The 23,966-nt window shown below is 28.8% G+C and overlaps 1 protein-coding gene across 8 annotated transcripts in view; it reads left to right on the top strand.

Moving 5' to 3' along the window:
• The window catches only part of LOC122507656, a 59,890-nt gene that overhangs the window by 21,041 nt on the left and 14,883 nt on the right, over positions 1 to 23,966 (top strand). For 4 of the 8 annotated variants that reach the window (XM_043620487.1, XM_043620483.1, XM_043620485.1 and 1 more), the window contains 11 exons: positions 11,003 to 11,037; positions 12,311 to 12,346; positions 12,550 to 12,748; positions 12,871 to 12,975; positions 14,295 to 14,326; positions 14,445 to 14,480; positions 18,262 to 18,460; positions 20,925 to 21,026; positions 23,308 to 23,333; positions 23,495 to 23,530; positions 23,705 to 23,906. In XM_043620487.1, the coding sequence (XP_043476422.1) occupies positions 11,003 to 11,037; positions 12,311 to 12,346; positions 12,550 to 12,748; positions 12,871 to 12,975; positions 14,295 to 14,326; positions 14,445 to 14,480; positions 18,262 to 18,460; positions 20,925 to 21,026; positions 23,308 to 23,333; positions 23,495 to 23,530; positions 23,705 to 23,906 (1,008 nt within the window). The remainder of the gene's footprint in view (positions 1 to 11,002; positions 11,038 to 12,310; positions 12,347 to 12,549; positions 12,749 to 12,870; positions 12,976 to 14,294; positions 14,327 to 14,444; positions 14,481 to 18,261; positions 18,461 to 20,924; positions 21,027 to 23,307; positions 23,334 to 23,494; positions 23,531 to 23,704; positions 23,907 to 23,966) is intronic. The other 4 variants (XM_043620488.1, XM_043620484.1, XM_043620486.1 and 1 more) reach the window with 1 other exon arrangement.

The raw sequence follows: 23,966 nt of genomic DNA on the forward strand, positions 1-23,966 counted from the left end.
AATGAAATGTTATTAATATGCTTACTCATGAGAAATTTCTATGAGTATTAGAAGAATCTTCTAAATAAAGTATTTCGAAAGAAATTAGCTACTCGACGTCTTAATCGTCTTTGAATTGATAATTCACGTCTCCAGATTTCTCTTTCGTAAATGACTGCTATTCTTTCAAAATATCTAGTTTCAAAAATTTGATCCAGAAATGGTGCTCCTAATATACCGATAATTTCTGTATCACTATGAGAATAAGCGTCAACTTCAAATCTCAAAGAAAAATCACTAAATTCTATTATTGTATTTCCAATAGTATGAATCGCACCTTGTCGAGATATAGTTGAACTATTACGTTCTATGTATACGAATGATGCTATTGCTGATTGTTGAATTAAATTTATTGATAAGGTGTGATCTATTAAAAAGTTACCTCTATGTAAATTGAAATAACCCGAAATCAATTCAACGTAAGGGTAATTATGTTGATTATAACTTAGATTTGAAAAATAACTACTCATTTAATTTTTTTTTTTTTATTTATATTTTTATTAAAATTTGGTTGGCTGTGTGCAAGATTAATTGTCTTAGCAAAATTACAATATTTTTGTTACAATTCTTTATTTTTATTTAAAATTTGCTCCGTATTAGTTAATAATTTTTCGAAAAATTTTTTGAAAATTCTTGAATTGAATTAAATTCTCGTACTTCTAATAAATTATCAGTATATTCTACTTGTTTTTGTTGAAAGCGTTTCTGATTTCTTTTTCCTCCTCTATTCCTTGGTTTATCGTTATTATTTTGCATGATCTCAAACTGCAAATAAAGACATTTTGTCTTTGATTATAAGAAAATTTAAATTATTGTTAAAGTAGTATGTTTGATTATGGATTTTTATTAAGGAAAAAGCCTTTACTTCTTTAAAGTTAAAATTCGCCGATCGGCGTAAAAATAACTCTAAAGTAAGCCTCAAACTTAACAAAATTTAGAAAAGCTCTTTATTTTAACAAATTCGCCGATCAGCGTAAAATGATAAAATCAAGAACTTGTGTTTTAATAAAGCTAGTTGCCCTAATAACAAATTCGCCGATCAGCGTAAAATGCCATTAGTAAAATCGAAATTCGCCAAAAGGCGTAAGAACGATTTTATACAACTTGTTCTTTTATTACTTAAAGTGATTGTTGTATAATGTGTTGTGTAATTAATAATTTACTTGAAAAGAATGTTGTTAGAGCGTCAGTTAAATTGTTCTTTATTCTAAGTGTTGTAAGTGTTTAACTTGCACCTTGTAGAAGGAAAGAATAGTGTTTCGTATAACTCCGATCCGCGAGCAGAAACTAACAATTCTAAGTGTTAAAACTGACAACTTGCACAATAACCGAGTACAACGCGCACTGAATTGCCGGTTAAAGAAAGAATAATTTGAATTATTAATTAACTCTCCTAAGATTTTGATAAGTTATTTTAATTTTGAATTTAATATTTTGTAATGGAAAATATTATAATTGTCTAACAAAAGTGACGAATCCCACCGCTGCCACCAAATCAGCTGTTACATCCCGAGCAGAAGGCGAGTTTGATAGGTTAGGTTAAATAATTTTGGAGGAATGGTAGGCTGATTATGGTCAAGTTGGTAAAGCTTGACCTTTATTTTTAAGTAGGATCGTTTGTACTTGTCAAAACTACGGGTTTTGAGTTACAACAACAATAAATATTCCCTTTTAACAATGTTTATTAAATATTCAAGTAATGTTTACAAAATTATACAATTGTTACTTACTTTTAATTACAGGTTTATTCGTAGATTTAAATTGAAGCGCTGGTCGATATTAGTTTGGTTTTCAGAACGTTGTTTCAATTGAATGAAACTGAGAAAGTTTGTTCTGTTACACTTATGTAACTTTCACAACTTTAGTGTTTTTGCAATTGTTTCAAAGAATTAATACCGTTTCTAAGTGTTACTAATCGTTACTTGCACCTAATTATGGAAAGAAAACTCGTTTCTAAGTGTAAGAAAAGCAACTTGCACGATAATCGAGTACAACGCACACTGAATTGCCGATTAAAGAAAGAATTGGTAGTTAACTATAATTAATGAAACTTCATATGCAAAATACGACAGTAAATACATTTAAATTATTGATTCTAAGTGTTAACTTGCTTTTCTTGCACCTTTAATGGAAAGAAACTTGTTTCTAAGTGAAAAACAAATGTAACTTGCACGATAACCGAGTACAACGCACACTGAATTGCCGATTAAAGAAAGAATACAATAATTTTTAGTATAACTGAAGGGTCGCTCTACAATGGTTACAGGTCTATAAAACCGCACTGGAACTTTTGACAATTTGTGTTAAAAAGCTTTGCCTTATATACTATAAAATTATTAAAAAGTGGGAGAGTTTGTAGACAATTATGGGGGTAAAAGGTGTCAATTCTTTAGAATAATACTTATTCATTATAATTCTATTTATAATTGAGAAAAGAAGAAAGAATGCGATTTCGACAAATGATCTAAATATCTACCTCAATTATGGAAAAAGTGAAGCTAGAGTTACAAGAAGTGATTCACAGAACTCGGGTTGCGTAATGAGGTCATAGCGGCTGAGTGCGAGCTTGCGTGAGTCACTCCTTGACTCAACGCATTGTTTCTTATTTTTGTCAATTTCTATCTCTGGTTTTGTTTTTTAATCATTATTCTAATATGTAGGACGAAGTATAGAATTTCAGTTATAACTTCTATCTCAATTTCGGAATATTAAATGCTTTTATCGTGTTTATTATATGTTATAAAAATAGTTACATCGCAGTTACATAAACAGTTTCTTAAAAATGTACCTGGGATGTATCATATTTGTAAAACTGATATCATATTCGTAATCCGCGATCCCAAAACTTTTAGATATCAAGTTTCATAAAAAACATTTAAAAATTTTAACACTCTTGCCCAAAAAGTATACCAATTTTTAAAAGAATCGAAGGTATGCTTTATTCGGTAGTGATGAATAAATAAATTTAAGTATTTGTAAATTCAAAGTACTTTACATATTTTAATTTAAATTTAATTCTCTACTTCAACATTTTACAAATTCAAAAATACGATTATCATTTATGATTTTTGCTTCAGTAGCTACAATAGGGTAAATGCACCAGTTACCGAAGGTTCAGCAATTGTCGAGGGTTTTAATTTTCTTAATCAGATAAATAGGATAATATAGAAGATTTATAAACAAAAATAATTTCAGAAAAACCTTTATAATTTCAATAGTTTACTTACATGATAACATTATTTATTTATACACTCGTCTTTTTGCCTTAATACTAGCGTTTACAAGTGTTTCCGAGAAAATTGTCTGACAATACTAGATTTTCTTACATACTTATTCTAAATTTTTGCGACTACAGAACGACTTGAAAATTAGAAATACTCGCATTTGCCTGGACCACCCGTCAAATGGGTTTTCTCGCCAGTGTAAAGGGAAACTGTAGAAAACCTCTCCTGAGTACAACCGGTTTATCGACAGTCGAGTTCTAATGGTGTGTACCGGACAATAAGTCCGGTACACCAGACTCGACAAGCGCCAAGCGCGCGGTTGTAAGGGATAATATCATTTAGGTAGCAGTGAGCGCCTTTGGACCACACACTGCTACCTGACTGGAACTATCTCTTTTGGTCGAGCGCTCATCGAGTTCTTCTTCCCATCCGCTAAATTTACTTCTGTCAAATTTTTTCGGTTCGCCATTTTCTTAATATTTGTACGTTGCTTAGAATTTGTAAATTCATGTTTTGCTTTTTGTTTTGAGTAGTAAGAATTCAAAAATTGCCTATAAAGAAATTCTTTTTTTCTGTCCGCAATATTTTGTCCAGGAATAACACAAAAACGGCTTGATCGATTAAAACGAAACTTGTCAGTCGCTTAGGTATTACACTAACTTAAAATCTTGGCCATATCTGATTAAAAAATATTAAGAGAAACAAAAGTTATAACTTTTTTCTCAAAATATAAAACTAAAAAAAGTACATTTTTAATTTTTTGTCAAATTGATGTAACAGTGTCAGTAGCTACTTTCATATATATGTGACCTGGTCTAAGAAAAGGGACCTCATGTGTCACAAAATAATTTTTTACTTTTTTATTAATTCGGATAGAGTTTGAGCGCTCTTTAAGATGGTGAAAACCAAAGAGTCATAAGTTGATTAGAAGTTTCTTAAAAAAAATTTTAAAGTCAGAAGAAACAAGATAAAAATACGAAAAAATTGATTTTTTTGTTATTATTCAAATGAAAATAACGAAGACGATAATTTTTTATTATTAAGAAAAGTTGACAGTTTTTCTTTGAAAACTGTCAACAGTTAAAATTAAAATTAGATATTATGTTCGTAATCAGCGACCTCAAAAACCTTATTACTGTCTTTTTTTATAAAAAATGATCACATTTTAGAGAAGTTGACAGCTGTCAACTGTCAAATTGTCAATTTAACATCATATTCGTAATCAGCAGCCTCGAAAACGCTTACAAACATGTGTCACTTATTTATACTTATTGTTGCTATTTAGAAAATTTTGATTATTCTTTCTGTGTTTGGGAAGTTTGTTATTAATTTATATAAACAATTATTAAAAGAATTTTTTCATTACTTGTATGTTTTTTATTTTGATATTTTGATCCACGGTAAAGAAAATAAGCATAACTTGATTAAAAAATATTAATATTTAAAAAAGTTACAAGGATTTTTCTAAGTTAAACTTTAACTGCTGCTTTCTCGAAAACTTGTTTTCGCGCGTAAGATCCATTTTCATAGACCAGGTCACAAATAAATACAACCAATTTTTACTATAAACATGAAATATAAATAATAAATCATAATTTTTAAGCTAAAATTATGTTTTATTTTTAACAAATCTTTAATTAATTTTGTGTGTTAGAATATTATTTAATTTTTTATGAAGTTGACATTGTTATCTCTTAATTGGGATCAATGAATTAGGATTTATCAATCAAAATTTTCTTATTTTTTAAATCTAGAAATATTTAAAAATGACTTTGAGAATAAATAATAAATTCCTATTTATGAATTAACATTATTTTTAGAATTTTAGAAATGTTTAGTGAAACGATGCAGGAGTTTTAATTCATATGCCTACTAAAAATCCCCACATGAGAATCGACATATAAAATCCCACTTATATAAAGGGAACCATATGTGACGCGACACGAGAAAAAGGATTTATCATTTAAAAAATCGAATTTAAGATTATGGTGCTATTCGAAAGATTTTAATTTGTTCTTTTACGTGAAAAAAATCAAAAGTTGAAAAACTTATGTATGTCCGCCCAAAATCCGCGGGTTTTCTGCTCATGGTGTCGCTTCAAACGCTCCCCCTGTCGCGTCACATATGGATTCCCATGTTAAACCGTATGGGAAATAAGTGATATGAAATACTATGTAAATTCTATGTTGAATGAAATTTTATGCCAAACCTTATATGAAATCTCACGTCAAAACTCATATAAAAACAAAATGTGAAGTACAATGTGGGAATATTTAATAAGGATATGATGAAATTGTACCTGAAAGATGGAAATGGATTTTACATGGCATTTGATGTAAGATTTAATATGCAATTATTTTTAAAAAAATGAAAAAAGATTTTACAGGAGGAATGATAAGTTCCCTTATAGATTCCCATGTAGGGATTTTTAATAGTTATAGACAAAATGTTTATGGATTAACTATATTTAGGAAATAAAACCCGTCGAAGATGGGTATTCATAGTAATACACACAATCACCCTATATATGGGTGATTCTCCCGAAATACTCCTTTTTGTGAGTTACAAACAGAAAAGAAAAAAAATTATTATTTATGGATTAATGCAGTCAATTATATTGAGCTTTCAAAAATCTACCACCTCTATAGCATGATCATGCTAACTTTAGCTTTTAAAGTATATATTTTAAATTAAAATTTACAAAAAAATTAAGAGGTTAAAATTTGGCGCCGGCGTTTTTTATTATATATATTTTTCTATTTACAAAAAATTATTTAAAAATTATAATTTATTAATATTATCTATAAATTTTATAGATTTTGAAATACTTACAGTTATCAAAAATCTCTTTAAACAATTGTCAAAAATTATTTTTCATACATTTTAGGTTCACTTTTCACTGGCAGTTTGTAAACAACCGACAATCATATCAATTTTTAATTTTTATTCAAAAAAGTGAGAGGAATGACGATTTCAACATTTTTTAATTTTATTTAATTGACAAATAATTTTCCTCCAGCTTAGAATGCCCTATCATGTTTATAAAGGATAACTTTATGTGAAAAAAATTTGCGATCAATTTATATATATTAATATTGTTTTTATTAGCGGTGAGAGGAATGACGCTTTAGGTTGTGAATCTCTGCTTATGTCTCAATTTTAATTTTTTTAACGCAAAATAATGACATTTTTTAAAAAGTAACTTAAGAAATTAATATTAGAGATGTTAATTTAAATATTGATCACAATAATTAAGCAATATCTCTACCCACAGCAAAAATATTGGATAATATTCAACGAGTGAGAGGAATGACGCGGTACTACATGACAAATTTCATTTTCTATATTTAAAAAAACTACACGACATATTTTATTTATATTTTTGAAAATTATTCTTAAATATCATAACTTTTAGAAAAAATTAATAAAGTACCAATTTTCATGTTTTAAATAATTGTTTTATCTATTGAAAAAATGAAAAGCACTTAGATGACAGGTTAGAAAATCGATTTTGAGGTGGTAAAATATTTTAAAAATGTATTAAACAATAAAATTTTACAACTTTTTCTTGCAGAACATTTAGAAAAAGTGATAAAATAGGGAAATATGACTTGGTATTTTCCCAAATGATTATAATTATTTAGAAAATCTTGATTACACGCAAAATGAGGTTTTTTGGAGAATCACCCATATAACTAATTGGAACAAAATTTTTATTTTTCAATGTTTTTGTTTTATTTTTTTTGTCATTTAAACATCTGTATTTGGAACGACAGAATTCAATTTTTGGTAGGTCCTTTACCATCATAACTATCAAAAAATTCCATTCGGCTTTTATTTTAAAATCTTGCTCGTGATAATAAAGGTTAATAAATATATTATGTTTATTGAATTGATCACTCGGATGTATTTAATAGTTAAAAATCAGAATTTATCGATCTCTCCGAGTCAGGTTGTGATAATGTAATTAAGGTTAATAAAGTTTTTATAGTTTATGAACTGCTGTGGCGCTTCGTCTGAAAAATAATAAACTTTCTTGTCATCTTTGTACAATGTATTAATGAAGTCTGTAATAACTTTTGAAAAATACGTTAACCGCATTCGAATTAAAGGTATTGCATTCAGAAATAATCACTAGACTTCTATGTGATAATTCATTATTTACATCAAAACAAATGACAACTGGACATATATTTGACTGGTTGTTATTCCAGTAAAATCTAGGTGTCGCATTCTGATAAAACAAATTTGTAGTTTTCAGCAAAATCACAAACTACAACAAAATTGTTAATTACTAAAGATTCTTTTACACTTTTTTTGAAGTTAGCTTGTGATTTTCGCACAAGAGTCTTCTAAAAATTTTGAAGTACACAAAGTAAACGTTTCGAGGCTTGCATGAGGTTTTGAAATCCACTGTTGTCAATCTTTATTAACATTATTACTATAATTCGTGGTTTTCTATTCAAGAGCTTCTGTGGAAATTTTCTTCATCTGAAATGATTTAAAAATTGCTGGAATCTGCTTAAATCTGGTTTCTTAAGAGATTTTATCATTGCCATTTACGAACATGTAGCTTAATTTAAAAAATTAACAATGGCAGATCGGATTTGGTCGAAACTCATTACTTGGGGGTTTTAGGAGTCGTTAATTTCAAATTTGAAGTTAGTTTTTTTTCATATTCTACATTTTCAATTTCTGAAAACTTACCGACCCCGAAACCCCCATATAACCAGTCTTAAAATACTCAAATTATTTATTCAAAAATGTTTTTAAAAATCAATAATAATAATTATTATTTACTTACGAAAAACTAAATTTACTGCTGTAGCGGATGGGAGTTTTCATTGTGTCGATGAACACTGCACAGGTCTCCTCAAAGGTGGGCAGGTTATTCTAAAATGTAACGCTTCAAACTTGGTGGGGAGTTGTTCCAAATGACTTCCAGATTCCAAATTTTCAAACCGATAAATCGTACCTGATCCTCTTTTCGAATTATCTCTTCTACAGATAGTCGGAAACTTAAAAATGTATTATCTTAATGTGGAAACTTTGATTCAGAAGACTGCTGATTTTTCGTTATTAAAAATTTTTAGACAAAGATTTTATAGATAATTATGTTCATGATTTTGAGAAAAGTGGGGGTAGGGGAGAGTGGGTCAAGACGGGGTACTTAAGGTTTAAAGCGCAAAAAAACGAAAATTATCGAATACATATTTTATTATTTAATTTAATAACCATCTTTGGGAATCAGTCTTTAGTAACAAAGGCGCACAAAGGCCATTGGTTTTTTAAAAAATCATAAAATTAATAATATGGAAAAAATTGCAAATCTCCCCATCCTGACCCACCGGCGCGGTACTAAAAAAGCAGTCTATTTCTGTCGACAAATTTAACAAGTAAAGGTTGCATCTTCATCTTCGTCATTGGCACCAGCACAACGGCACAAAGTCCATTGGCCGCAGACAGAAGAAGCAGCCCAGCCTTTATTTGAATCTAAATAATAACCATTACAATTTATAGAGACAAGGTGTATTTTCCACTTTACCATCGCTAATTATTGATTTAACCTGACAAGCTTTTTTCTTTTTGGTCACTCTTATTTTATTCAGTCTTGATTTAAGTAGTTTTCTTAACTTCCTTTATTTCTCTTTTCTTTTGCTTCATTTGTGTAACCCGCCTTGCCCTACTCTTCTCTACCCTATCTTGCCCGCACCTACGAAATTGAATAAAATGATTAATTACTACAATTTACGATTCAACAAAGAAAAAAACATATGCTTCCCTTCTTCTGTAACGCTTGCCAGTTATAAAAAATTTTGTATAGTTTATTAACTGTTATTATTAAATAATAAACATCTCCTAAAAAAAGTGAAAAATTGACAAGAAAATCGTCGAAAACAGTTTTTTTAGTAAAACAGATAAAAGATTTGTTCTCATGGCTTTTAGGTTTTGTAAACAAACGACTATCGTCTCGGTGCAGTATTATGTAAAATATAATCGCGATTGGTTAATTCGTTTGTTAAATAGGGCCGGTACCCCGTCTTGCCCCACTCTCCCCTATAAGTCCCAAAAATCACTTTTTAGTTTTTGTAAATACAACTGTTTTAAAAAATGATTGGATTGGTTTAAAATTTGTTACTCAGGGGTTTCGGGGTCGCTGATTGCGAATATGATGTCAAAATAAAAAAATCTGTGGAAAAATTCCTAATCAGCGAAACCCCGCGAGTAACGTGTTTCAGGTAAATTGAATCGATTTTTTAAAGTCGATCGCCATATTGGATCCAACATTTTGAGTTTTGAAAATCTGACGTCATATTCGTAATCAGCGATCCCGAAAACCCCCGAGTAACAAATTCTTAGCGAATCCAATCATTTTTTTAAATAGTTGTATTTAAGTCAATTTGTATGCAGGACAACTGTTGAAAAATCAATTTTGACAGTTAATTTAGTTTGTTGTTGGCAATATCGCTATATTTTCGTAAAGTAGAGGGTTCAAGCTTTAATTTAACTAATATGACAAGTCTCTAGCACGTCGGATTTACCCAGTAGAAATTTTTAAAAACTACTAAGAAATGATTTTTGGGTACTTTACCCCAAATTTTCTTAAAATCCTGACGTGATGGGAGGTTTTTGTTAAATGTTAATTCGGATTTAGCGCACTAAAAGCTACGGTAAATGACTTCTTGATCTAAGACAACGGAAATTTTTATTTTTTTGCAGGCTTCTGAAATTATATATATATATTCATATATGTAGCACTTTAGCATGTGACAGACGTGTCCAAATTCAAAAAATCAAAAAGTTTCTTGAAGAAGAGACAATTCGGAACCATAATTATCCATAAAATCTTTGTCTAAAAAATTTTTAGTAACGAAAAATCAGCAGTCTTCTGAATCAAGGCTTCCGCATTAAAATAATAAATTTTTCAAGTTTCCGACTATCTGCATAAGAGATAATTCGAAAAGAGGATCAGGTACGATTTATCGGTTTAAAAATTTGGAATCTGGAAGTCATTTTAACAACTCCCCACCAAGTTTGTAGCGTTACATTTTAGAATAACCTGCCCACCTCTGAGGAGACCTGTGACTGACGAAGTAAGATCCTTTTAAAAATTATTTTCTTTTTATTTCATCATGTTATGTACGAATCGTAACAACATGTACACAAAGAGTCTTAATGTATAATTCAATTTTCTCTTATCGCGTATGAGTTTTATTTATTGCAAAAGACTTATTTAATTTTTGGAAAAAATTCCCAACAAATATTTTATTTTATTCTTTATTACCAAGCAACAAATTTTTTTATACTGCATAAGGAATATATAAAAGTTTTCTAATAAGATTTATCCCTCCATTTCTCTTTGTTACCAGTATTTGTATTTGTATTTTATATTATAATGCACTGAGATCTTTGGGTCAGCAGCAGAATTTCGATAGGCTGCTACTGACCATTTTGGTGAAACGCTACAGGACTATACTTTTGGGTTGCTGCGGTAAAACTTTGGGCTCGTGACAGTCCAAAAATTCTTCCGCTGCATACCAAAGGCGGCATCCCCACTACTTTTGTGAGCTGCTCACCAACATTTTGGACTGTCACGCGCCCAAAATTGTACCGCAGCGCACAAAAACCATAGTGAAGCTGCTGTAACATACGTTGTTCCGCTACAGTCCCAAAGGTCTCTCAGTGTGAAAAAAAATTTATTGACATGTATTACATTTCCTTCATATTTTCATTACCAGCAGATAAATCTGTTCTGGACAACAATCCTTTGGAGGTATATGAAATTTAAAATTTTTAAAACATTAAGTAGGGGAGAGTGGGGCAATCCGGACCGGTGGGTAAACCGGACCCCTCTTAATATTTCCGAAATGGTGAAATTGGAAAAAGTGTTGTTTAAAAATTTAAAACAACCCTGTTTAGTATATCTTATTTTTTCAATCTGACAGTTTTAGCTTGCGTTTGTGCGACGAAGGGAGCAAAAGTTTTTTTCTACACTTTTACGAATTTTTTCTTAAGGAAATTCTGAGGAAATCGTGTAATGTTTCCAAATATTAGGTCTTAGGTTTTGAAGGTACACACCTCAGGAATATTTACCACCAAAACCTTTGATGAATTTGCAAAGCGTTTCTTTTTGACAAACATTTATTCTCAAAATGGGCCTGTGGGGCAAACCGGACCGTTTTCGGTGGGGCAAACCGGCCATAGGATATTTCCATTAAATTAAAGTTTCATAAAAATTATTTTTAAATAAAATGTTTCTTTCACTAAAATATTTACTTACAATGAAAAATAATTTTCTTCCAATGAGAATTGGACCCTTTAATATTGTTTCTCTGATAATGACAAACATTTTTATTTTTTATTAAAAAAATATTTATTTAACCCGTTGCCTGTTAACGACCCAACGTTGGGTCGTGAAAAAAGATGGACCAGACTGTTAACGACCCAACGTTGGGTCGTGAAAGTGTTAGCAAAAAATAGAAATTTGTTATTTAAATTATAAAATAAATTCTTTCATATCATTATTTACATACTATAGGTATTAATGATACTAGAAAAAGTAATAAATAAATAATTGTTTATTATTTTTAAATAATATAACAATTTAAAAGATGTTGATGGACATTTTGGGGCACTAAAATGAATATTTTTCCAAACAGCGAACGGGTTAATTTAAATTCAATCCCGTATTATTATTTTCATTACTACAACCATTGTTTACATGATTTTTTATGTTTTTTATTATTGTAGATTATGTAAATTCAATATTATAGATAACAAACCAAACGGTCCGGTTTACCCCAGGGGGTGGGGCAAACCGGACCGTTTGGAAAAATTTTTTAAAGTTAACACAGCAACTAAACAATAAAAGATAAACAAGACCTCGAAAAATGAAATCGGTTGATTCGTTTAGTCACAAGAGTCAAAAAACCGTTAGGGGGTCCGGTTGCCCCATTCTCCCCTACAATAATATTTTTAAATTACTTTTTTAACACTTGTGAAATGAATGAATGATAATGATTGCAAAGTACATTGTTCACTTTTAGAAAAATCGTTTCCCATATCAAGATTCTACAGGAAAGGTAAAAATTTTTCTTTAGTATTTATTAAATAAATGAATGAATGAATACTCTAAATAGAATGCATGGAGAATCTGCCTGCTTAAATAAAAAAGTACTGATATAACAGTTTGGAATTAAGCATGCAGAGGAAATATTATATTAAAAGTTTTTAAAAATTATTGATGTAAAATAAATAATTAAATCATTAATTATGAATAATATAGGTTGAGTTATGGCCCGATTCAAAAGTTTGGATATATCAAAATGAACTTAATAAAATTATGGACTTGCCTTTATTTTATCCAAGAACCTTTATAAGACCGTTATTGGAAAATTTAATTGGTATAAACGAATTACACCATTTTTCAAGAAAATTAAAGAATCCGGAGGAATTACCTAAGAATGTCCAACTCGCAGTACTTAGTGAGTTCTACCTGTTTTAAATTTTAAAGCTTATTCATCATAGTTTAAAATTATAATTAATTATAATTCTTTGATGTAAATGGTCTTACTAATTCTAATGTTATTAAAATGTTTATTTTTAGAATTCGTGAAGGATATTTTTAAAACTAAGAAAAACTTAACAGATGCGCTTCTAAAAAAGGCATTACGTAGAACACTACTTCTGATTCCAAGTATTGCAAATAAGGGTAATAATAACCAAACTATTGTAAATAAATAACTATCTGGCTCATTTTTACGAAATATTTTTTCACTATTTTTTAGTAGGTGAGTTTGGGGTATTGTGGTTCACTCTTTTTCTTAGCTCAATATCTTACATAAATTTTTTTTTTAATTTTCAAACTTTTCTTGTCAGTAGGAGGTCTAAACTATCATATATTATAGTAAGCTTACCAAAATTATTACTTATCTAAAAGAAATTTCAGTTTTACCAAAGAGTGCACTTTTATGATTTTTAAAAATGTTAGGAAATTGTGGACCACTGCCTAAATTAGGTACAAAATAAAAAATAACGATGAAATATATTAATTAAATAATTAGAAACATTAAAAATGTTATAAATGTTTAATTATTAATTTAAAATTAGAAAGCAAAATGTAAGAAAATGAAATTAATCGGAATCACAATTTGGACAAGTAAAATAAGCTCAATTAATTACACATTTTAAGTGAACAACTCTATCGTTTCAATCGCAATGAATATAATTGTTTTTGTTAAATTACTATAACTATTAGTGTTTTTAATAATATTTGCAATGAAATCGCCAAAAACAATTAACAAATAGTTTCCCAAAAAATATTTTCAATAATTAATTCTTGAAAATCCTTGTAAAAAAATAAAAACATAAAGGCCCAAAATAAATATTTGAATGCAATTTTTCAGGTGATTTTTGTTAACTGTTTGTAGGTAATAATTGAGAAGCTGGATCGAAGAACCGGCTCTTCGCTCGAACCGCACGCGTTTATACCAGTCGGGTAGGAGTGAGTGGCCCAGAGGCGCTCACTGCCACCCGACTGATATTAGCGCTTGCGGTCCGAGCGAAGAGCCGGTTCTTCGATCCAGCTCCTCAATTGTAAAGCGTTGTAAAGTCATGACATGCCAATGAAAAATTTACTTTGGACGAACAAAAAAAATTTTAAAAAAATTGAATGATCAAACTTGTAGATATTATTAAATAATAGAGGTGACCCACAATTCCCCAATCTCCCCTAACTAATATTGCAACTGTCGTTTGGGTGGTAATACACATACCATTTTAGCCAGACCCATAAAAATTTTCATGACTCTTGATGAAATGGTGCCTATATTTTTAAAAATTGTTATGAAAAAATATGTGTTACCTCTCAAGCTACGATATAGTAATTGCTTTCCATCTTTTTATATGAATTTTTTCCGAATAAGCTTCATAACATGATTTAACTTTATTACCATTCAAAGCACTTAAATATTAAAGAAAATAAATATATCGCCATGTATTAGATTGTGTTTGTGTTTTTATTACCATCAGGTAAATCTGTTCTGGACAGCAATGCTTTAGAGGTATACGACATTTATAATTTGTTATACATTAAGTAAAATAATATTTTTGAATTACTTTTGTTAAATCTTCTAAAATGAATAAATGATAATTATGGAAAAGTACATTGTTCCCTTTCAGAAAAATCATTTCCCTTATCAAGATTCTACAGGAAAGGTAAAAATTTTTCTTCAGTATTTATTATATGGATGATTGAATACTCTAAATAGAATTCATGGATAATCTGCCTGATTATATGAAAAAGTACTGATACAGTCGAACCTGGATAAGTGGTTCCTTGATAAGTGGGAATCCTCTTTAAGTGGAACTTTCTTTGCAGTCCCTGCACAAGTAATTTGACCTTAAATGACCTGGATAAGTGGAATACCTCTATAAGTGGAACAAGAACTTTGGTCCCTTGAGGTTCCACTTATCTAGGTTCGACTGTATATATATTTATATATATATATATATATATATACAGTAAGAGTATCTAACTATGAATCACCCCTAAGCGTGAATGCGAGTGAGCGAACATTGAACGCCGCATAAGAGTGTCCCCTTCGCACTCGTGGACTGATGCATAGTCAGGTATTCTTACTGTATAAGGGAATGTATTCGAGGTCGGCCCACCTTTTGACTTTTGTTTATAACTTTAATTAAAAAATGAATTTGGACAATTGAAGTATATTGTTGGAAAGTCCTGTTTAATAGGAACATTTTTTCTGTACCAAGTAAATTGAATGGTTTTAAATGAAAAAGTTATAAAGATTTAAAAAAAAATTTAGTCCAGCTTGACCCTTAGAGTCAACGTCGGTCCATGTTTAAAATTCAAAGGGCATTAATCGTTAAAAAATAAAATAACATGTTTGGAGTTAAGGAAAATTTATTCTTTATTGTTTACAGCTTGTAACTTAATGAAATAATAAATATAAACAACAGGGAAGAGTGGGGAAAACCGGCCAGGGGTCAATATCCGAAATTGTCAAAAGTGCTATTTAGAAATTTGAAACAACCATGTGTTGTATACCTTATTTTTTCAATTTGACAATTTTTACTTTTGTTTATGCAACGCTGGGAGCAAAAGTTTATTTTTAGTTTTTTTCTACACTTTTACGAATTTTTTCTTAAGGAATTTTAGAGAAAATCGTGTAATATTTCCAAATATTTGGTCTTGGGTTTTGAAGGTACACACCTCAGGAATATTTACCACCAAAAACTTTGATAAATTTGCAAAGCGTTTCTTTTTGACAAACATTTATTCTCAAAATGGGCCTGTGCGGCAAACCGGACCGTTTTCGGTGGGGCAAACCGGCCATAGGATATTTCCATTAAATTAAAGTTTCATAAAAATTATTTTTAAATAAAATGTTTCTTTCACTAAAATATCTACTTACAATGAAAAATAATTGTCTTCCAATGAGAATTAGACCCTTTAATATTGTTTCTCTGATAATTTCAAACATCTTTTTTTGTTATTTAAAAAAATTATTTATTTAATTAAAATTTAATCCTGTATTATTATTTACATTATTACAACCATTGTTCACATGATTCTTTATGTTTGTTGTTATTGTAGATTATACAAATGCAATATTGTAGATAAAAACCCGGGGCGCATGATTATTCCTCAAATATCAATTTCCTAATGTTCAAAACATCGAAATTCTTATCATCGAAACATCATTTCGCATAATTTTCGGTTTTCGAAATTTCATTTAACATAATTTTTAATTTATCGATTTATACTTTATCCTATTATTATTTAAATAGTCGAATTGTTTTTTAATATAATTTTTAATATGTCTAAAATTTTTTTGACATACATTTTGATTTTCCGAATGACTATTTGTCATAATTTTATTAATCCTCTGAATTGCTATTTGACATAATTTTCAAACCTTCGAAATATTATATTACATAACTTTCATTTATCGAAATTTTATTTGTCATAATGTTCATTTACTCGAATTATCAAGTGACATAAAGCGCATTTACTCGAATTCTTATGTGACATAACCTTCAAATCTACAAAATTTCATATTTCAGAAATTTTAATTTATAGAAATTTTATTTGTCATAATTTTCATTTATTCGAATAACCATTTAACATAAAATTTATTTGTCCGAAATTCCCATTGACATAATTTTCAAACATCCGAATTACTTTTTAACTTATAATGCAAGTCACAGAAATTTCATTTGTCCTAAAAAAACAATGAAATTTTCAAATATTTTTCTCATTTTTATTGTTATTTTAGGACAAATGAAATTTCTGTGACTTGCATTATAGGTTAAAAAGTAATTCGGATGTTTGAAAATTATGTCAAATGGAATTTCGGACAAATAAATTTTATGTTAAATGGTTATTCGAATAAATGAAAATTATAACAAATAAAATTTCTATAAATAAAAATTTCTGAAATATGACATTTCGTAGATTTAAAGGTTATGTCTCATGAGAATTCGAGTAAATGCGTTTTATGTCACTTGATAATTCGAGTAATGAACATTATGACAAATAAAATTTCGATAAATGAAATTTCTTAAATATGACATTTCGAAGATTTGAAGGTTATGTCACATGAGAATTCGAGTAAATGCGCTTTATGTCACTTGATAATTTGAGTAAATGAACATTATGACAAATAAAATTTCGATAAATGAAAGTTATGTAATATAATATTTCGAAGGTTTGAAAATTATGTCAAATGGCAATTCGGAGGATTAATAATTATGACAAATAGTCATTCGGAAAAATAAAATGTATGTCAAAAACATTTTCGACATATTAAAAATTATATTGAAAAACAATTCGACTATTCAAATAATAGGATAAAGAATAAATCAATAAATTGAAAATTATGTTGAATGAAATTTCGAAAACTAAAAATTATGCGAAATGATGTTTCGATGATAAAAATTTCGATGTTTTGAACATTAGGAAATTTAAATTTGAGGAATAATCATGCGTCCCAAAAAACCCAACTGACCGGTTTGCCCTATGGGGTGGCTGGTTTACCTCAGGGGGTGGGGCAAACCGGCCCGTTTGCAAATTTTTTTAAAGTTAACACAGCAACTAAACAATGAAAGATAAAGTGTAGGTGTCTCTGGGAAAAAGTTGCGCAATTAAATGATCTTTCAAACAAGCCATCGAAAAATGAAATCGGTTGATTCGTTTGGTCACAAGAATAAAAAAAACCGTAGGTATATCCGGTTTGCCCCACTCTCCCCTATAAAAAAATAAATATAAATAAAAAAACAATTTTGCACTAAAATATTAATAAAATTAAATAAAAATATTAATATGATTATGAATTATATTATGAGTTATTCAGAATTGCAGTTTTTGCAAATGAAGTAGCTCGTCCTCATCTTTGTGCATTTTAAACACAAAGTGGCCGACCTTGACAGAAAGTAACATTACCGAATTGTTGTAACCATAAAGAAATACGTTTCGGGATTCCATTTTTCACTTTGTTTTTCTTTCAACCATAAGTCCCACAAATTTTTTACATGCTTGCCCTGACGATTCAATTTTTTTTATCTTTTATTAATGGTTTTTCACATGATGCACTCAAACTTTTTTTGATCTTTTTGTACCGACGTCACAGAAAACACAATTTTCGATTCTCCGAAAATGTAATTGAACAAAAAGTTAGGTTTCACTAAGACAAGCTTCGACAAGCATGTGCGTAGGTGGCGCTAGTGAACTTTTCCAAAAATCGCGAATGGCCTACCTAGACAGTGGTCCAACCTCGACTATACTCCCCTATATATATATATATATATATATATATATATATATATATATATATATATATATATATATATATATATATATATATATATATATATATATATATATATATATATAAATATATATATTTATATTAAAAGTTTTTAAAAATTATTGATATAAAATAAATAATTAAATCATTAATTATAAATAATGTAGGTTGAGTTATGGCCTGATTCAACAGTTTATATATATAAACATGAACTTGATAGAATTATGGACTTGCCTTTACTTTATCCAAGAACCCTTATAAGAGAGTTATTAGAAAATTTAATTGGTATAAACGAATTACACCATTTTTCAAGAAAATTAAAGAATCCGAAGGAATTACCTAAGAAGGTCCGAGTCGCAGTGTTTAGTAAGTTGTACATAATATAAAGCTTATTTCACTTAATTTAAAATCATAATGCAAGATGATTTATGATTAACAGCTGACAAAGTTTAAAATATCTTCTATAGATTTAATTTCTAAATCATGTTTTAAAATTTTTTTTTCTAAAAAAATTTTAAACCGTAGGCCACTGCAAAATTGTTTAAAGAACATGTAGATGTAGTATACAATTTCTTTGTTCAAAATTGTCTTATCACACTTAAACTTCCAAGAGAGTCACTCGCAGAATCTTATGCGACTCTTTTAGAGAGTGACCTTGCCAATTTAAATGTTAAGGGCCCTAGGGTGTATGAAAAGTATATGGGGTTATCCAGAATTTAATTTTATGTATCGAAATAAATTTTTTTATATTTTATAATTTCATATTAGGATTTAATAAAATTAGTCACATTAGATAATTAAATTCTATTGGCCTATTGATTCTAAACATTTATTGGTTTATCAAATGATGTAATTCTACTAGATTTGTTTTCCTGTGGGAATGTTCATATTTATAATTTTTGTTTAATTTGTTTTCCGATATTAAATGTGAATTATACTCTTTGCCAAAACCGGAGCCTCTAAAGAGGACGTGGTAGTATCTAATAAACTCAATTTAATTTATTTTGTTTCAGTTACAACTCTTTTTAATGTTCTATAGTTTAAATAAATAATACTCTTTTAAATTATACGATTTTCTTTCACTTTTATCGACGTTCCACAACTCCCTATCTTTTTCTGAAAGAGATCGTCCATAAACTACGTAGCCAACTTAGGGCGAGGGGGGGTTAGCGAAAATCTACGGCAAACTACGTGGGGGAGGGGTTTAATCCATGACTACGGGTGTTTACGAAATGCTCGCCCTAGGGCGCCCCGAGGCAACCAAAGGTTCTCAAAGTCACTTTTATTATTCTTTATTTATATGAAAACAAACGATAATAAAAGTGACTTTGAGAACCTTTGGTCGCCTCGGGGCGCCCTAGGACGAGCATCTCGTAAACACCCTACGAAGTTTTATTATCATATTTATTTTGCTACTTTTTAGATAGCGCGGGTAATTCCAAACTCCAACTTTGTTTGTTGCTATATGCACAAAATAAAAAAAATTAACTATAATAATTTGAATGTTCTTTCATTCTTTCATTCATTTTTATTTTTCTGTCCTTCACACTCTGAAGTTGTATTTTTTGTTAACATTAGATAGATTGTATTACACTTGATTCTTGTTATAACAACGATCTCGGGAATTCAAAATCTCGATATTACGACAGAGAATCCTACTTCACGTCCTATTCAAACGCATGAATTTATCCGTGATTAACAGTACAAACGTCAAATACGTGTAAAAGTTTTCGTAAAGTATGTTTATTTGTATTAAAAGTTTCTGAATTATGGAATTAGTTTAAAGAAAAAGTAAGTATTTTTAATAATAATCGGATCACTAGATTCTTTAGGTTAAATAAAGTTAAGGGTTGATTAACTTTGTCGTTTTTTGAGATAACCAAAATTTTGGTTGAATTAAATTCTTAAATTCGTTCGTGTTTTTTTTGTCGTTGTATCGAGAGTTTTAATGTTCGTTATCACGAGAGAACGTTGTAAATCAACAAAAAGAACATTAAAATAGTTAATAGACATTATTATTAAATATATTTTGACATTAAAATCAGAAACTAATATCATTTTAGCTATTTCTAATTAAATTAATTGAAAATTGAAATTTTATACAATTTCAAATTAAAACCTTCCGAAGTTAATCTATTTATGAATAAATTGTAAACGCAACTCTTTTAAAAATCAATTAATTTTGAAATATTTAAAAAAAATTAAAAGTTTTTTAATTTTCTTAAAATTTTTGTTTTTTAAGAAGTGATAGTTGTTCAAGAATGAAGTAATTTAAAAATAAATTGTTGTCAGAAACAAAAAAAACTGAGTGTTTTTTAGAATTTGTAGTAATTCAAAGTTTATGAGTAAAACACAAAGAAACAAAATTTTAGTGCTTTCTTATAAATTCTAAATATTTAATTTTTGCCAGCATTTTTAATAAAAATCCCTGACTTTTCCCTAAATTCCCTGTCTTAGCATATATTATTATTATATAGTTATAATAGTATTAAACTATGCATATTCCAATTCATGAATTATTTTCATGGAAACAAATTTGAATTAAATATTATTAAATTCTATTATATTTAAAACTGATAATTTTATTCTAAAAATGGAAGTAAGAAGTTAGCCGCGCGCTTCAGCGCGCGTATTGTTGCTAGTAGTTTTTGTGTTTTAATTGACTTGTTTCTATTTATACTATGTGCAAAAATGGCATGTACCCCATTAGCGCGAACAGTATTTTTCTTACCTAGAAAGATGAAAATTGTTATACATATGTATTTAAAAAAAATTACAGGAAAACTATAGCGAACATGTTTTGGAGTTTAAAAAAATTTATATTTTTTAGGCTTCGTGAAGGATCATTTTAAAACTAAGAACTTAACAGAAACAGTTTTGAAAAACTCATTAAGTGTGATACTACGTACAATTCCAAGTTTTTCAAATAAAGGTGATAATAAGCAAACTATTATAAATAAAACACTATCGGGCTCATTTGTATAAAATATTTTTATACTATATTCTAGCAAGTAATATTGCAACCGTCGTTTGGGTGGTAAAACATATGGTCATATCTCTAGAACTTTTAAACTTTTAGGTATTGGAAAACTTAATTTCTTTTTTCAAGACACATTCTTGAAATTAATTTTATTGTCTTGTGTATTGATCAAATAATAGAAAAAACTTTGCGATACTCATTTATACACATCGTTAACCCCCTGTGTATGAGTTTAACCCCAAGAAAATGTTTCTAAACATATAGATTATTCATGCAGTTTGATTTTTACATCAATCAGTATCTGAGGATCTTTGAGGTCGCTGATTACGAATACAATATTAGTATTTTAAAATTCAAAATGTCGGTTCCAATATAGCGGGCGAAATTAAAAAACATTTATCGGATTTCCACAGCATTGAGTATCCAGGGGTTTATAGGGTCACTGACAATGATTCTGAAGTTATATATGAAAATTTTTAAATGGTGGATCCAATATGGCGAATGAAAAATTTAAAAAATGTTTGTTAAAAACTACCAAACAGCAAGTATTATGCAAAAAGATTCGATTTTACAAAAATGTATACATTATATTGGATATTCTATATAAATTTTTTAAAAAATTATTTCAAATTCATGATCAGCAAACCAGAAAACTCTTAAATGTCAGAAGACATTAAAATCCGATAATTTTTTTTAAATTTCGTCCGCTATTTTGGATTTGCTATTTACAATTTTTTTAAACTAACTTCCGATTTGTAACCAGAGGACCCCAGAAACCTATAAATAATAATTTTTAGGCAGATTTAACAGTTTAATGATTTTTTTATGAAACAAAGTATATGATAGTAGAAGCTCATATTCTTTCTTAGATATAATATATCTAAGTATATATTATATACTTTTTATGAATAGTGTAAAGGTTAACGATTTTTCTGTATACTTTTACAATGTGCAAGAAGAGATTACAATAAGTTAAAAGTGTTTAGAATTCAAATTCAACATGTGTTCTTCAAAAATGTAGGTTTTTATAATGAGTTTCATTTCTAAATTTAACGTTTGAAGTCATTGCATTCCATATGTATAAATGTCACATATTCCTGTAAGGGTTCAAATTACTTCTTATTGTATAGATAATATAACCCCGTTATATGGTTACTTAAAAATCTGCGTTAAAACAGGTAAGTTATATCAAGTTAATTGATAAGTTGTCAAAATTTAAGAAAAATTGTCTCGCAGGTTTGAAGTTACGCTATTTTTTTCTAAATTGAGAAACATCATGGTCTCAATAATTTTTTGGTTCTTTATACTTCTAACTACTTCTACTATAAGTCATAAAATATGTAATGACTTGTTAAAAAAGTTAAACCAAATAAACTGAAAAAAACAGTCAATGTCAAACACGGGAAACTGCCGATTTCGACACTTTCCCTTACTATTGTCGTTCTCTACCTAATTAAAAAGATAATTAAACACATTGTATATTTAATGAGCACAATAATTTATCAAATTATGGTAGAATTGCAAAGAGATGGGCATTATTGCTGCAGCAGTTTAGCAATGACAGTACCATTTATGAAAACAGACTTTTTAGATGTAACTTTTTTAAGAGTAATTTTTATGATTTTATTTAATTGAGTTACACAAATGAAATTCTTGTAAAGTGATTTTCAATGCAGAATTTAGTGTTTAATATATTATTCAAATGTACATTTTTGAAGTTTACTAACAAAATAAAAGTAAATTAAGGACAACTACCTTGTTAGGTTTCACTAATTTTAACTTTAAGTTATTTTTTTTAACTATTAAAAGAGTTGGCCGCCTCACCCCACGTTTTTGCAAATATGACAAAAACGTGGTCCTTTGGGGATACGGTTGTAGAAACTTTTTAGTGCAACCTACGTCAAAATGTTCTATGGAGATTTTTTAGCAAAAAAGATAAGCTTTCTAATGCGATATTAAAATTGGAAAAACCTATTCAAATAACTGCCTCGCAAACTAAAATGTGCCGTCTTGGCTGCTTCGCCCGTTTTACTCTACTGCAAAATTATTTTTATAATTTTAAAAATATAATAATAAGCGGAAACATAAAGTTGAAAAGTTCTAGACATGCCCATATACCATTCTAGCAAGACCTTTAAAACTTTTTTTGAAATCATATATTTTACCCCCCAAGCGACGATATGTTTTGAATTTTTTTGTAGATTTATATTTTCATTTTATCTGTTTCTATTAGTAACGGAGAACAGTGACCTCTTGCAGGTACATGATGATTCAAAGCGTTTTATAAGTGCACTGAGAAAAAAAGGTGCGATGGCTTATATTTTCTAGTAGCGCCCTCTTTTTCTCAGTGTACCTTACTATTTTCTAAAACATTTATTCAAATTTTACGAAAAAAAATATGCCAAAATTTTTCATTTTAGCAAGAACTGTTTTCATTTGAAGATAGTGCAGGGAAGGTAATAGTTTCATATTACTATTTTGTAAATGGAATAAATATCCTAAATATTTGGCCTTTATAAAGCAACTTTAAATTCATATTAGTCACAACCTAATAAAATTGAGATAAGAATGCCACAATTATCATCTTATGAAATTTCCTATCTGTGTGTATGTCTGTTTGTGAGTTGCAGGTTGAGTTATGGCCTAAGTCAAATATTTGGATAATTGAAACAGTACGTGATGATATAAAGAAAGAATCTAATTTAAAGCTGGTTCCGTTAATGAGAATCCTACTACAAAATTTAATTGGTAAAGGTAAATTTCACCTTATCGAAACTCAAAGAAGGAAAGGAGCGAAAAAGTTACCACCAAATTTTAAAATAACCATCTACGGTGAGTTTTTAGAAAATTAAAAAATCAATATGCCTATGAAAACTAGAAAACAGCATTAAC

Source organism: Leptopilina heterotoma, unplaced genomic scaffold (assembly GCF_015476425.1).
Source record: "Leptopilina heterotoma isolate Lh14 unplaced genomic scaffold, ASM1547642v1 Lhet_509, whole genome shotgun sequence".
Lineage (NCBI taxonomy): Eukaryota > Metazoa > Arthropoda > Insecta > Hymenoptera > Figitidae > Leptopilina > Leptopilina heterotoma.